Source organism: Monomorium pharaonis, chromosome 9, assembly GCF_013373865.1.
Source record: "Monomorium pharaonis isolate MP-MQ-018 chromosome 9, ASM1337386v2, whole genome shotgun sequence".
NCBI lineage: Eukaryota > Metazoa > Arthropoda > Insecta > Hymenoptera > Formicidae > Monomorium > Monomorium pharaonis.
Window position 1 is genome coordinate 12,939,182 of NC_050475.1, and position 14,909 is coordinate 12,954,090.

The 14,909-nt window shown below is 40.0% G+C and overlaps 2 protein-coding genes across 2 annotated transcripts; both read left to right on the forward strand.

Annotated features, from left to right (window-relative positions):
* The first annotated feature begins 3,797 nt into the window (after positions 1-3,797).
* Positions 3,798-5,027, forward strand: LOC105829705. Its single transcript, XM_012668745.1, has one exon. It carries the CDS (start codon positions 3,798-3,800, stop codon positions 5,025-5,027), a length of 1,230 nt encoding a protein of 409 aa, XP_012524199.1.
* Positions 5,028-5,858: 831 nt separating this feature from the next.
* On the forward strand, positions 5,859-8,989 carry LOC105829706. The gene is made up of 2 exons (XM_012668747.2): positions 5,859-8,618; positions 8,696-8,989. The coding sequence occupies exons 1-2, from the start codon at positions 5,859-5,861 to the stop codon at positions 8,987-8,989; spliced, it is 3,054 nt and encodes a 1,017-aa protein (XP_012524201.2).
* Positions 8,990-14,909: the final 5,920 nt, after the last annotated feature.

Below are 14,909 nucleotides of genomic sequence, written 5' to 3' on the forward strand. Positions count from 1 at the left end.
CTCTCTCTCTCTCTCTCGCTCTCTCTCTCTCTCTCTCTCGATCTCTCGAGAGAGAGAGAGAGGAGTCAGTATCTTTATAACGTTATCAATATTTAACAGATGTACAACTCTACGTAACACTTCATACATTTAATCATCAACACCAATGTAAAATTAATTAATCACTGAGTAACAAGCTCAGATTTTACACTGGTATCAATAAGATAGATAAAATGTTGTGTGATATAGAATTGTGGATCAGTTAAATGTTGCTGTAGTATTAACTATTAATTAGCTTGAATAAAACTTTTAATGTTTTTAATAATACTAATCTTTTTTCTTTAGTTTATTAGTAACGTATATAATTGGAGACTGTCCTGATTGCGCACATAAGCGATTGAATACAGTAATATTTCCCAATTGGACACAGTCGCGATTGGACACGGACTCGATTGGACACAGACCCAATTGGACACGGACTCGATTGCACACAGACCCAATTGAACATGAACCCGATTGGACACGGACCCGATTGCACACGGACCCGATTGCACACCGACCCGATTGCACACGGATCCGATTGCGCACCGACCCGTTTGCACACGGACCCGATTGCGCACCGACCCGATTGCACACGACCCGTTTGCACACGGACCCAATTGCACACAACCTGTTTGCACACCGATTTGTTAGCGACTTGGTCGGGGTTGGTGCGGGAGGGGGCGAAGCCCCCCTTGCACCCCCCCATGTGTGTGTGTGTGTGTGTGTGTGTGTGTGTGTGTGTGTGTGTGTGTGTGTGTGTGTGTGCACAAAGTATTTTTTGTACCACATGGGTTTGCGACTATAAAATATGTATAAGAAAAGAAATATTATAATAAATATTTTGTACGTATTTTTATGTCTGAGTTTGCCAAGTATAAAAAAATTATGATAAATATTTATGAAAATATTAAAAATAAATATTTATTCTATTATAATCCAAAAATATAAAAAATATTTCGAATTTATATACCATAAATATTTTTCAGTACATTAAAAAAATATATTTTATATATTGTTAGTAATAATTTTTGTATTATTTCTAAATAATTTATAAAAAACGATTATATAACTATTAAAAAATGTTTTTTAAAAATAAATTCGTAAAATATTTATAAAAATTTTCTGTGCTATCTAAATTATTTTTGCATTATTCTGCGATGCGGAATCATATCGTGTGCAATTGGGTCTGTGTGCAAACGAGTCGGTGCGCAATCGGGTTGGTGTGCAATCGGGTCCGTGTGCAATCGGGTTCGCGTGCAAACGGGTCGTGTGCAATCAGGTCGGTGCGCAATCGAGTCCGTGTGCAATCGGGTCTGTGTGCAAACGGGTCGGTGCGCAATCAGGTTGGTGTGCAATCGGGTCCGTATGCAATCGGGTCTGTGTGCAAACAGGTTGTGTGCAAACGGGTTGTGTATAATCGGATCCGTGTGCAATCGGATCCGTGTCCAATCGGGTCCGTGTCTAATCGGATCCGTGTCCAATTGGGTCTGTGTCCAATCGGGAAATACTACTGTTCCGTCGAACAGGGAAATACTTAGAGAATTCGGGAGAGATCTCAATTCTTCAGGTATAACGTTTCTGTCGACTCTTTTCCACAAAAAATAGTTTAGAGCGGGGGTAACGGACGGAGCGGGGGAATAGGACGAAACATGCCTATCCCTCGGTTTTTGTTAACCACTTGTGCGACACACTTCGAAGAGTGAGGTATTCGAGTCAGTGCGTATTACAATCGAATGTGCGATACCGAATCACGTAAGCGGGGCCCCGGCAATCGATGTATCTCACCACGAGAGATACACGCGTTAGACGTAACGCAAATCCACCAGCGTCTCCCATAACGAAGGCGAGACGACTTGCGTTAACCGTAACGCAGGTGGACCACCAGCGTCTCCCATGACGAAGGCGAGACGACTTGCGTTAACCGTAACGCAGGTGGACATTACGCATATACGTTGAACGCAACGTAAATTTACCAGCGTTTTCTCAACGAGAGCGAGACGCTTGCGTTAACCGTAACGCAGGTAGCCATATCCAAAACATCGCTTCATAAGTCATACAAATTAAATATTCTTCATGTAATCTATTCGTAAGAGGTTTTTATGCCTCCGGGCTTTTCCCCTTTGAGCAATAAAGGTCATCCGTCACGCTCAAATTGTGAACTCATTAATTCCCTCACCCACCAAACCTAACCACGGAAGCTTCTCCATGTTGGAGCCGTTTCCGACCGTACAGTTTGGTGCCTCCTGTGAGGTATGAATTCGCGATCGCGAGTGCATAACAATAATTCGGTGTGTCATCATCACGCCACTTCGAAGATCCACCCGTCGCCACACTCGTCTCCGAGGATCCCGACACCCAGCTCCACGCCAGCTGCGAGGGTCATCAAACATCTGAATCTAAGTATTCCTTAATATAATTATCAATATCATTATTGCATGTGGATCGTTGACGACATTGTTTAGCACACCTTATTCGACGAAAAATCACGCGAGTCAATGTAGACTACGTCAATTCCCATCTGCGTGCGGAATAGGTAAGAGCGCGTTCCTAATTTCGGATATACGTGATATAAAGAACGTTAGAGATCATATCGAGTCCATGTTCGTTCCAATGTCGTCGTAAGATAAATTGAATTCTGCGTAATTCATCCCAAACATCTGGTTGCAATAAATTCGTGCAACGTTTATGAAGGACACGTATAGGTAACATTCATTTACTGGAGAGACAAGGGTTAAGGCGATCGGTCACACTTAGACAAATAAAACACGAGAATTCAAGTTTGAAGTTGCTTGAAATTGCGTTTTTCTCCTTAACAAAAAAAAGAGGGTTTTGAAAGGTACGTTTTTACTTTCTAAACTAGACGGTCTTGAGATGACACATGTTTTTACCCGTTTCCGGCGTGAGGGGGGACTTAAGAAATACGATTCTAATACAAAGGAGAAATTATGACCATGTCGAATTGCCTGGCGACAGACACTTCCAAATGGGCCTTTGTTAGCTCGCGCATTACCTACCTGAGAAAATTTGATGCATCTCTTTCTTTTCGACCCTCGCGCGCAGGCACGTGCATGTTCAAACATGATTTATTGCAACCGGCTGCGATCCGTAACATTTCAAGCCCTTTCACTATTTATTCTATTGGCCTACGTCAATCCACACAATTTTGTCAGCCAATGGAATACATGAAAATTAGGATGTAGAGTGGGAACAGCGGTCACGACGAAAATTCGGCGATTTCTCTGGCGTTAGTCTTTCGGCTACATTTTACGTGTTCGAACGTATCGTTAGTCTTCGGCTATATTTTACGTGTTCGGACGCATCAGTAAAATCGAGCTTTTCGGCTTCTCAAGCACATTGATCGTTTCGTTTGAAGTTCTAGAGTATACAATCGTGAACGTTAAACAAGTGTGTCTCGCGAGCTCGCATTCGCGATTTCATCTCGATTCGACAATCGTGAGTGAAGTGCGGATCCATACGACAATTATTCTTTGTGATCTCGAATCCGACGAACTATTCCAAGGGAGGAATCGACTACCTGCCGCAAGTACATTACGTAGCAGCCTATCGGCCGTGCGGGGGTCAGGGGCCGTCGGTTTGACTCTGCTAGTTCAGATTTCCAGCGTGAGTGATTCCTCATCTCGTTACCGGACGAGATCTATTCGTGAACTATAATTACACGTGAAGTCGAACTCTTGTCTTGTCGCCCGGACGCGATTTATTTTCCGTGGACGTTTGTAATTTTATAAAGACATATCGAGTCGAACTTAAGTGCACAAATGCCGGATCGAGTAAATATGGATCGCGCACGACACATTAATTCGAAACGGTCCGCGTTGAAGGCTCAGCTAACGAGTCTCGAAAGACTAGTCGAGGGAGGTAACGTGAGTGAATCGAACTTGAAGAGACGATTGCAACGCGTAACGGACCTCCTCCACGCGTACGAGGAGTTACATCATGAGTTGGAAGCAATAGAGCCGGGCGAACACGCGAACGAGATCGACGACATTCAAAATCGATACTACGCAGTCGCGAGCGCTATAGATGATAGAACCGCGCCGGCAACGAGCACGAGCAACTTGAACATAGCTTCCACTCCCGTGGACAATAATATAAAACGCGTTAAACTTCCCGTCGCGGAATTACCCAAATTCGACGGCAATCTCGAGAAATGGTTGTCGTTAAAAAACACTTTTCTGACGATGATTGATTCGCGCGACGATATTACCGATTTGCAGAAGTTTCTGTATTTGAAAGACTCGCTGCGCGGTTCGGCCTTAGACAAAATCTCCATCTTCGATGCAAGCGATGAAGGCTATAAGGCCGCATGGCAATTGCTTATCGAGTCGTACGAAAAGAAGCGGATTCTGATGACGAAACATCTAGACGAGATTATCGACACATTGTTTAACGCGTGTAAAAAGAATTCATCGAACGCGAACGAGTCAGTACAGAGTAAGGTCACCGCACAGGACCTGACTAAACTGGCAGACACCGTACGACAACACATCGCGACGCTTAAATCATTAGATATCGAATCTAATCCGCACATAATCGTCCGACTAATGGAACGGGCGCTTCCACCGAACGTTCGCGCGGAGTGGGATAAAACTTTAAATTTACAAGACATCCCAACGCTCGAACAGTTATACGAATTTATATCCGAAACCGTGTTCCGCGTTGACGCTCTCGAGACAAACGTCTCAGGTAACGAAAGGAATAATAAACGATCATATCCGAAGGGGGGCTCACCCGCTACCAAGACCCGCAGAGACGAAAGGGGGGCGCGCGCCTTTGTCACGACTCCCGTCGGTAAATGCCTCGCGTGTAGAAAGGGGGCCCATCCGTTATTTCGATGCACCGAATTCGAAAAATTATCGCTGTCACGCAGATGGGAAATTGTAAAACGCACAAGGGTGTGTAAGAATTGTCTTAAATCCCACAACGTGGGAGTGCAAGAGTTCGCACTGCAGGCTTTGCGACAAATTTCACAACACACGGCTCCATAACCCAGCGAACAAAGCGTCATTGTCGACGCCAGGGACCGGGAAGTCCGATTCCACGGTCTCCGTATCATCAGAAAACTTGAAATCCGATTGACTAGGAATCACCGCGGTCTTTAACGCAATCTCACGCAATCCGCCATCACAACTCATGATGAGCGCAGTCGTACGAGTAAAGACATCCCGCGGCAACGTCATACAAGGTCGAGCCTTGTTAGACATGTGCGCGACGGCACACTTTGCGCGACTTCACACTCACGAAAGAATTCCTTCGAACATTGAGAATACCGACATTTCCTTGCGATGTTCCAATCAATGGATTGAATACCGTGTCGAGCGGTATCGCGAAGTTCACCATTCAGTCGATACATAGTGAATTCCGCAAAACTCTTTCTTTTCTCGTGATACCGCAGATTGCCGAAAGTGTTCCGAGCGTCGCCTTCCCACGCGAAACTATTAACATTTCAACGAATCTCAGATTAGCCGACCCGCGATTTTATGTACCGCGACCAGTCGATATGATAATCGGTTCCGGCGCCACCCTGTCGCTTTTGTCGATCGGACAGATCAACTTGTCTCGAAACAATTGCGATTTGTTCCTACAAAAGACGCAACTCGGATGGGTGGTCGTTGGCGCCATCTCCGACCGACGGCACCGGAGTCGTCTCGTGCCAGTTGACGTAATTGACAAGTCAAATCGCTAAGTTCTGGCTCCTGGAGGATACGACCTCCACTAAATATGAATCTACCGATTCCTTTGAATGTGAGTCGCATTATACGCAAAACACGGTACGTGACGCTTCGGGAAGATACGTCGTGCGATTACCTTTCCGACTAATGGAGAGAGATTTCGGTAACTCTCGATTTATCGCGTTACGTCGTTTTTATACGTTGCAACGAAAATTTACGAAAAATCCGGAACTTGAACAAGAATACAAGCGCGTGATGAACGAATACGTAGAACTCGGTCACATGTCGCTCATTCTTGACGAAACGGAGGGCGGCGGCGGCTGTTATCTCCCTCACCACGCGGTTTGTAAGATCTCGAGTGCGACAACCAAGGTACGTGTAGTTTTCGACGCATCGGCAAAAAGTAATAAGGGCATATCGTTAAATGACGCGCTGATGGTCGGCCCCACCATCCAAAACAAACTTTTTGAACACTTGGTACGATTTCGAATTCATAAATATGTAATTACCGCCGATATCGAGAAGATGTACCGTCAAATCTGGGTACATCCGGACGACCGCAAATATCAAAAAATTTTCTGGTATCACGAAAATAGCATACGCTCCTTTCAATTAAACACAGTAACGTTCGGCGTGTCCTCGGCCCCGTTTCTTGCAATACGAACTATACAACGCCTCGCGGACGATGAACGGGAAGATTTTCCGATCGGGGCGGCGGTACTAAAACGAGATTTGTACGTAGACGATCTAATAACCGGGGCGAACGACTACGAAGAAATTATTCGAATTCGTGACGAAACTACAAACATCTTGCAAAAGGGTGGTTTTAACATAAGACAGTGGGCGTCGAATCATCCGCGATCCCTTCAAGATCTAGACAAAAGGGCCGTCCAGGTAAAATTTTTAACAAACGAAGATCCAATACTAAAGACATTAGGTATTACGTGGAACGCGCAACGTGACGAATTATTGTATGTCGTAAATCCGATAAAGTCTGTGAGTCACGTCTCCAAACGACATATTTTATCAGAAATCGCGAAAATCTTCGATCCGCTCGGACTTATCGGACCAATAATACTCGCGTCCAAAATTTTAATGCAAGAATGCTGGAAGGCGAAAGTCTCATGGGACGAATCCGTGACGAGCGCGTTACACTCGTCGTGGTCATCGTTCGCGGAACAGATCGAACTGATAGATCATTTGATAGTGCCCCGCCGTCTGATAATTGATAAACCCATCGAAATTCAAATTCACGGATTCTGCGACGCTAGTAGAGTCGGTTACGGAGCTTGCATTTATATACGTTCTCGTGACAAGCACAATCGCATACTTGTAAGATTATGCTGCACAAAGACACGCGTCGCCCCACTCAAAGATACCACGATTCCTCGGTTAGAACTATGCGGAGCATTAACGCTAGCGCGGCTATATAAGGAAGTGTCAAACGTTTATACCTTCGCGTCAGATAAGATCGTATTCTGGAGCGACTCTATGATCGTGTTACATTGGCTAAAAAAGTCGCCAAGTCTCTTGAAAACATTTGAAGCGAATCGCGTTGGAGAAATCCAAGAAATAACGAAAGAGTTCGAATGGCGACACGTAAGAGCGGAACACAATCCGGCCGACGCGTTATCCCGAGGTCAATTACCCAGAGAATTCTTGCGAAACGAATCGTGGTTCGACGGTCCAGTATGGCTTAGACAGCCCGAAACGGCTTGGCCAATTTCCATTGAAATTCCAATTAAAGAGCTACCCGGACTAAAGAAAACATTATGTCTATTATCGCCCGTTGAATCAAACAACATTTTTTTGCGATATTCATCATATACGCGATTGATTCGCGTTATCGCGTACTGTTTACGATTGCTGCCTTCGAATAAAAACAAAGGTACGCTTACAATTCAAGAATTAACCGAAGCCGAAATTCGAATTCTAAAAATTATCCAAGGAACTCAATTCAAGGATGACATCGATCGCATATCAAAATCCGAAAGGGTAAAGGGCACGAGATTAGCGGCTCTGAATCCTATCATCGACGAATCAGGCTTGCTTCGCGTCGGCGGCAGGCTGCGAAATGCGGAGATTCCTCATTCGCAAAGACATCCGATTCTTCTACCCTCCCATAATCATGTCACAGATTTAATTATAAAGGAGACCCATAACAAAAATTTTCATTCGGGTATACAGACGACGCTGTATACCATTCGTCACCGATTCTGGCTGCTTGACGGAAAGAATCAGGTACGCCGTATCGTGAGACGATGCACGAGATGCATTCGATTCCATGCGAATCCCGTAGAATATAGGATGGCAGATTTGCCAAAATGCCGATTTCAGGAGGCAGCGGCTTTTTATCACACCGGGATTGATTTCTTCGGCCCTATATTTATAAAAGAAAAGAAACAGCGAAATTGTGGCCGCATCAAGGTGTACGGTTGCGTATTCGTTTGTATGTCGACGAAGGCCGTGCATATCGAAATCGTAAGCGACTTATCAACGGAAGCGTTTCTCGCGGCACTTAAAAGATTCGTAGGACGTAGAGCCATTCCCGCAAATATCTATTCAGATAACGGGACAAATTTCGTAGGCGCAAAAAATCAACTTCCCGAGTGGTACGCGCTATACGAATCCGAGGAATTTAGATCCCGAGTTAACGACTTTGCCACAAGCAAAAAAATTGCATGGCATTTTAATCCGCCCCTCTCACTTCACTTCGGAGGGATATGGGAGGCGGCAGTCAAATCCTTCAAGCACCATTTCAAAAGGGTTGCAGGAGATTTGATGTTCACCTACGAGGAACTAAACACGTTGGCCATTGAAATCGAGGCCATACTTAACTCGCGACCTTTGTGTCCAATTTCGTCAGATCCGAACGATCCACTTGCATTAACACCGGCACATTTGTTGGTAGGACGATGCTGCCGGAAGATAATTATTCTCATGTTCCAGATAATAGATTATCATCTTGGCGCCTAATATCGAAGGCCCGTCAAGATTTCTGGCCGAGATGGCACGTGGAATATCTAAACGAACTGCAGAAACGGCAGAAATGGACCGGAACGAACGACGGTCTGCAAAAGGACGATATCGTTATTTTAATCGACAAAAACCAACCTTGCACGCGGTGGCAGCTGGGACGGATCGTGGAGACTCATCCAGGAGACGACGGTGTGGTCAGGGTGGCGACCGTCAAAACAACTCAAGGGACATTCAAACGAAATGCGAAAACCCTTTGTCCACTCACAAGCGCAGCTCATTCATCGACGAGCGTAGATTAAGGCGTATTATACTTAGGTTATTCTCGAGCGAAAACCGCACGTCCATAACCCATCATCTATTGTAATCTTATTAACAGAATCAAACAAATTCGATTTTCATTGTCAATTGTTGGTCACTTCTCTCCCAACGGGGAGGAGGATGTTCCGTCGAACAGGGAAATACTTAGAGAATTCGGGAGAGATCTCAATTCTTCAGGTATAACGTTTCTGTCGACCCTTTTCCACAAAAAATAGTTTAGAGCGGGGGTAACGGACGGAGCGGGGGAATAGGACGAAACATGCCTATCCCTCGGTTTTTGTTAACCACTTGTGCGTCACACTTCGAAGAGTGAGGTATTCGAGTCAGTGCGTATTACAATCGAATGTGCGATACCGAATCACGTAAGCGGGGCCCCGGCAATCGATGTATCTCACCACGAGAGATACACGCGTTAGACGTAACGCGAATCCACCAGCGTCTCCCATAACGAAGGCGAGACGACTTGCGTTAACCGTAACGCAGGTGGACCACCAGCGTCTCCCATAACGAAGGCGAGACGACTTGCGTTAACCGTAACGCAGGTGGACATTACGCATATACGTTGAACGCAACGTAAATCTACCAGCGTTTTCTCAACGAGAGCGAGACGCTTGCGTTAACCGTAACGCAGGTAGCCATATCCAAAACATCGCTTCATAAGTCATACAAATTAAATATTCTTCATGTAATCTATTCGTAAGAGGTTTTTATGCCTCCGGGCTTTTCCCCTTTGAGCAATAAAGGTCATCCGTCACGCTCAAATTGTGAACTCATTAATTCCCTCACCCACCAAACCTAACCACGGAAGCTTCTCCATGTTGGAGCCGTTTCCGACCGTACAACTACTGTGTTCAATCGCTTACGTGCGCAATCTCACTTATATAATTGTCACTACCTTAGTGACAAAAGATGGTTCTTATTCTTATAACGTCATCAATATTTAACCGATGCACAACTTTACGTCACACTTCATCTATTTGATCATAGACTTACTAGAATAGACTGCTTATGAAAGTAGTGAGGGTATCCATCACTGAGAAAGGATAACTGTCGTTAAGATGAGATTCTGTCTCTTTTTAATACAGAATAGTGGGGAAGCATAGCGACCAATAACGGTGTCAGAGCGTGAGCATGTGTTGTCATAGTATGCGTGTTGCCGATATGAGCTTCATGTGAGATCGGATAATCAAAACGGATATTTTGAGGTTAGTGAGTCTAATGAATAAATAATTTTATTTAAATAATTAAAATAATAGTGTTGAGTTGCTGTGTATGCGAAGTAGAATATAAAAAGGACCTTCCTCGCTGCTACGAAGTTACGCCCACTAGAAAAAGATAGCAACCCATATTAACGACAGTTATCCTTTTCTCAGTGACGGATACTCCCACCACCGTTTTTCCACTTCAGGAGCAGTCTATTCTAGTAAGTCTATGTATTTGATCATTAACATCAATATAAAATTATTTATATATAATCAGAGAGTAACATAACTCAGATTTTACACTGGTGTCGATGAGATAGATAAAATGTTGTGTGATATGGAATTGTGGATCAGTTAAATGTTGCTATAATATTAAATATTAATTAGTTTAAATGAAACTTTCAATGTTTTTAATAATACTAATTTGTATTCTTTGGTTTACTAGTAACGTACATAATTACTGCTACCTTGGTGACAAAAGATAGTTCTTATCTTTACAGTGTTATCAATATTTAACAAATGCACAACTCGACGTCACACTTTATCTATTTAATCATCAACACCAATGTAAAATTAAATAATCAATGAGTAACAAGATATTTACATATCATTATTTTTGCAGAAAAATTAATTTGTGTGTGTGAATACAATAATTTTTTATTTAAAATAATTGTTACTTTAATAATAGAACTATTGTAATAATTTTATCCAAACCAAAGTACCTTTTTAAAAATGGTAAAAAAAGCGCGCAAAGTGTGTAGTTTTTTTTAAGGAAAAAATTATAAAACTCAAGATAATACTTTTGATCATATCCAATTTATCCTAAGTGATATATAAAAAATCCAAGAATAGTTTTGATAAATTCAACATAAGTGATATTTTTTATAACATAAACAATCAGAAATCCAAGATAAAACTTTTGATCAAATTCAACCTAAGTAATATACATTTCTAAAATGATATAACTTTGATAAAAAATATATTAAGAATACAGCACATTTAATTTGTTATCATAAGATAATTATTTTCGATTTTCGTAGTTTTACTTCTCAAGGTTGTTACGTTCCCAAATAGCACTGGATGTTCCAAGGACGTCCATGTTAAGTCCAATTCAGGTCCACATGTCCATGGACATAAAATGGACATTCATAGGATATCCATTATTGGAATTAAAACGGATGTTCTATTCAGAACGTCCTATGCTCAATATCTGATTTATGTCCGCACTTGGAATTTTATTTATTATTAACATTATTAATTATTAGTATTTTTTTAAATGTTTGTTATAATATATTATTGTTTCTTTTTCTTTTTTTTCTTTTTTTCGGTTTTTTTTTCGTTTCTTTTTCCGACCAAAAAAGAGATACAGCAATTGGTCTGAGTCAAGCGCTGTCTCTGATCTTTACACCGAGCACTTGGTACGTGTATCAAATAGTAAATAACTAGTGAATGTGTTTAATCATTGGCTGATCAGCTTAAATTCATTACTTGATACGCGTACCAAGTGCTCGGTGTAAATTAGGGCTCTGTCTAACCAGTAGCATAATAGGCGCTAGACAGAGAAAGAAATTGACCCGGACCATGTCTCCTCTTCGTTTTTCTGCCGGACACTTTTTAAGAGCTTTTTGCAGGAAATGCGCAGTCCATGCTTTATGTCGATGATTTTTACAAAATTTGGATTAACCCACTATTGCAGCAAGCTCTTTAATTGAAAAAGGCCCAAAAGAAATAATCAAACCATAATAGGTTCAAAATTTGGTTTATTTCGGACTTTCTATGAATGTCCGAAATTGTGACAAACTTATATCCCATGGATGTCCATTAAAGGACTTTCTATGAACGTACAAAGTTGTGCCAAACGTATATCCTATGGACGTCCATCGAATGTCCGACGGACCTTATTTGGACTCTTAATGGATGTCCAAATGTCCAAAAGCGGATATCCACTGGACATACACTGGATGTCCTTGTGCTATCTGGGTTATTGTAAAATATGCTGTATATTTATAAGATATATACAATTAGTTGGTTTTCTGACATACGTTACTGTACTGATAAGCTAGTAATATGATATTCAGATTACTGGAGCAAATCAGCCACTTCATTTATGCTCAGTAAATATCAAACATATTTATGCGCTATTGGTCCAATAAAAAAAATTTAAAAATAAAAACTGATGTAATCAGAAATATCAAAAGATATGAAGGAAACATTGAATATATCCAAAACATCTGTAAAGATTGAAAATCGCTACAAAACCGTTCTGAAAAAAAAAAGAAAGCAGTGGAGAATAATAGCAAATCGGGTAGTTCCAGAGAAGAAGTTTCGTATGAAAAGGATTTGCTAAAAATTGCTTTTTCGGATGACAGCATCGAAGTTATGCAAAGTGCTAAAAGTGTACCTAAAATGTTGGAAGAAATACAGAATACTAATCTCGCAAGACACGGCATTGATGGCTCATCAAAGGCAAAAAAATCTAAGCAGACAAGATAAAAGGATGGAATTATTCGAAAAAAAAAGAACCAGCAAAGGAAAGGCGACATCAGCAAAAATTAAATCTAATACGTGAGCTGTCCGACAAAAAGAATAAAGATGAATAAAGTAATGAAGAACCAAAGAAAAAAAACAAAACAGTGATAGGTGTGATATAACTGTTAACTATTTAAAAATTTATAAATTTTGGAAGTTTCTTTGTGTAAAGTGTTGGAAATCATATAGAACTCTATATTTTATTTCTATGTTATACGTTTATACGTTCGTATGAATAATTTTCTTTAAACATGACTGACATAATATTGTATAGTATTAAGTAGAAACCACCCTTACGAAAAAAAACTATAAGGATACGAAGAAATTACTGGTATACTATTGAAGAACTTCAGTTTTTTGTAGTTTTTTTCTTGTAGTATTCTTGTAGTTTTTTTTTGTAAGAGCAAACAATGTAAAGAGCATTTACTTTTATTATCTATATTTATAATTGTGATATTTTTATAATAATATTGTAATATCCTCATCCATTGGAGTAAGACTTCAAGCAAGGTTCCAAGCGTTTGTAAAGTCGTTGTAACTTTTTCACAATCGCAAATAAGACAGAAAGTGATACAAATTGATCCTAAATCGCAATATAAATGAAATAGTTTGATAAGGAAGTTTGATAATTACTATCTACTTACTATTTACTTACTCACAAATGTAGTTGTTTATTCAGGTAATATTGTTAACTTAGCTAAGTATTTTGCTCACATTATTTATCCTTTGTTATATTGTAACTATCAAATATATATCTTTGTTTGCCTCATAGCTTGCTAGGACATTATTATAATAAATCAATTAATCAATCAATCAATCAATCTCCCTTTCCCTCTCCCCCCTCTCTCTCTCTCTCTCTCTCTCTCTCTCTCTCTCTCTCTCTCTCTCTCTCTCTCTCTCTCTATCAATAACTCTATCAACGCGCGCGGTTGCACATACAAATCACCAACGGGACATAGCGCTTTCAAGGTTGTAATGAGTACCTCAATAATTCACGTACAGGTTTGTTGGACATTCGATTCTTTGCAATGTGAAATATGTATTCCACAATGCAAAACTACTTGGGGAAGACAGGAAAAGAAAGAAAAGAGTTGTTACAGTTCGCAGAATGTATTGTAACAAATCAAATAAATTAGTGTTTATTCGAGAATTGAGAATTAAATCGAGAATCATTCTCCAGACTTACAGATCAAAGAAAAAAAAATTAGATTTGTTTATTTTATTTTTTAATTCTTTAATTTTTTTAATTCTCAAGAGTTACTTTTATCTGGATGGTAAACTTACTGTAAATGTTGCTGTACATTATGAAATACCTGAAAATGGAGCCGATCTTGCACATTTCAACACTGTACATGATCCGGCCATGCTTCTCCCTGGTAATTTGTCTTGGTTAGCACAGCACGTGTGGATGAGAAAAATTTTTGATTTATAATGTTCATCGCTTAATACATTTATCTAATGATGTTGCTAAATTTGATCATTTAGATTTCTTTAGTAGTTTTCCTTTTGAAAATTTCTTACATATCATAAAAAAACGAATTTTAAAAAGTGAAAAACCATTACATCAATTGTTTAATAGAATAGTTGAACAAACTTAATGTAATTTTAGCAAAGAAATGAGTACAATTGTAAAACCAGAAGTAAAAAATTTTAATGCAAAAACGTCTAAGAAAACAGGAATTTCTTCATATGACAATATTGTTTACAAAGACTTTACACTTTCAGTCAAACAACGTAAAAATAATTTTTATTATTAAATTTTTATTATTTATTAAAAAATAATAATGTTCTCTCTATAACAAATATTTGTATTTCTAATAATATGACTATTGTAAAAGGAAAAGTATTATTAAATCCAGTTCAACTTGAGCACTACCCCATAAGTTCATTATATTTTAACATTTCTGTAGGAAATACATGGTCTAATATACAAAGTTTTACATCTGATGATATTTGTACAAAAGTGGTGTGTACTCCGTATCGAAATTTATTTTGTTTCTTACCGCTGATACATACAGCTATTTAAAATAATAAATATAACATTAAAACTTAATTATGTACGTTTCGAAAACTAAAAATGTGTTTCATAATACTTATTATAATTTGTTATTAATAAATATATTTTTGTATTGAACAATTGTTATATTTCATTTTGCTTAATGCTGCTGCT

Excerpts from the sequence above, each read along its gene's own strand:
- LOC105829705 (XM_012668745.1), top strand. The coding sequence starts at position 3,798 with ATGCCGGATCGAGTAAATATGGATCGCGCACGACACATTAATTCGAAA.
- LOC105829706 (XM_012668747.2), top strand. The coding sequence starts at position 5,859 with ATGGAGAGAGATTTCGGTAACTCTCGATTTATCGCGTTACGTCGTTTT. Across the intron at positions 8,619-8,695 it reads TAACACCGGCACATTTGTTG|GCCCGTCAAGATTTCTGGCC; the intron begins GTAGGACGATGC and ends CTAATATCGAAG.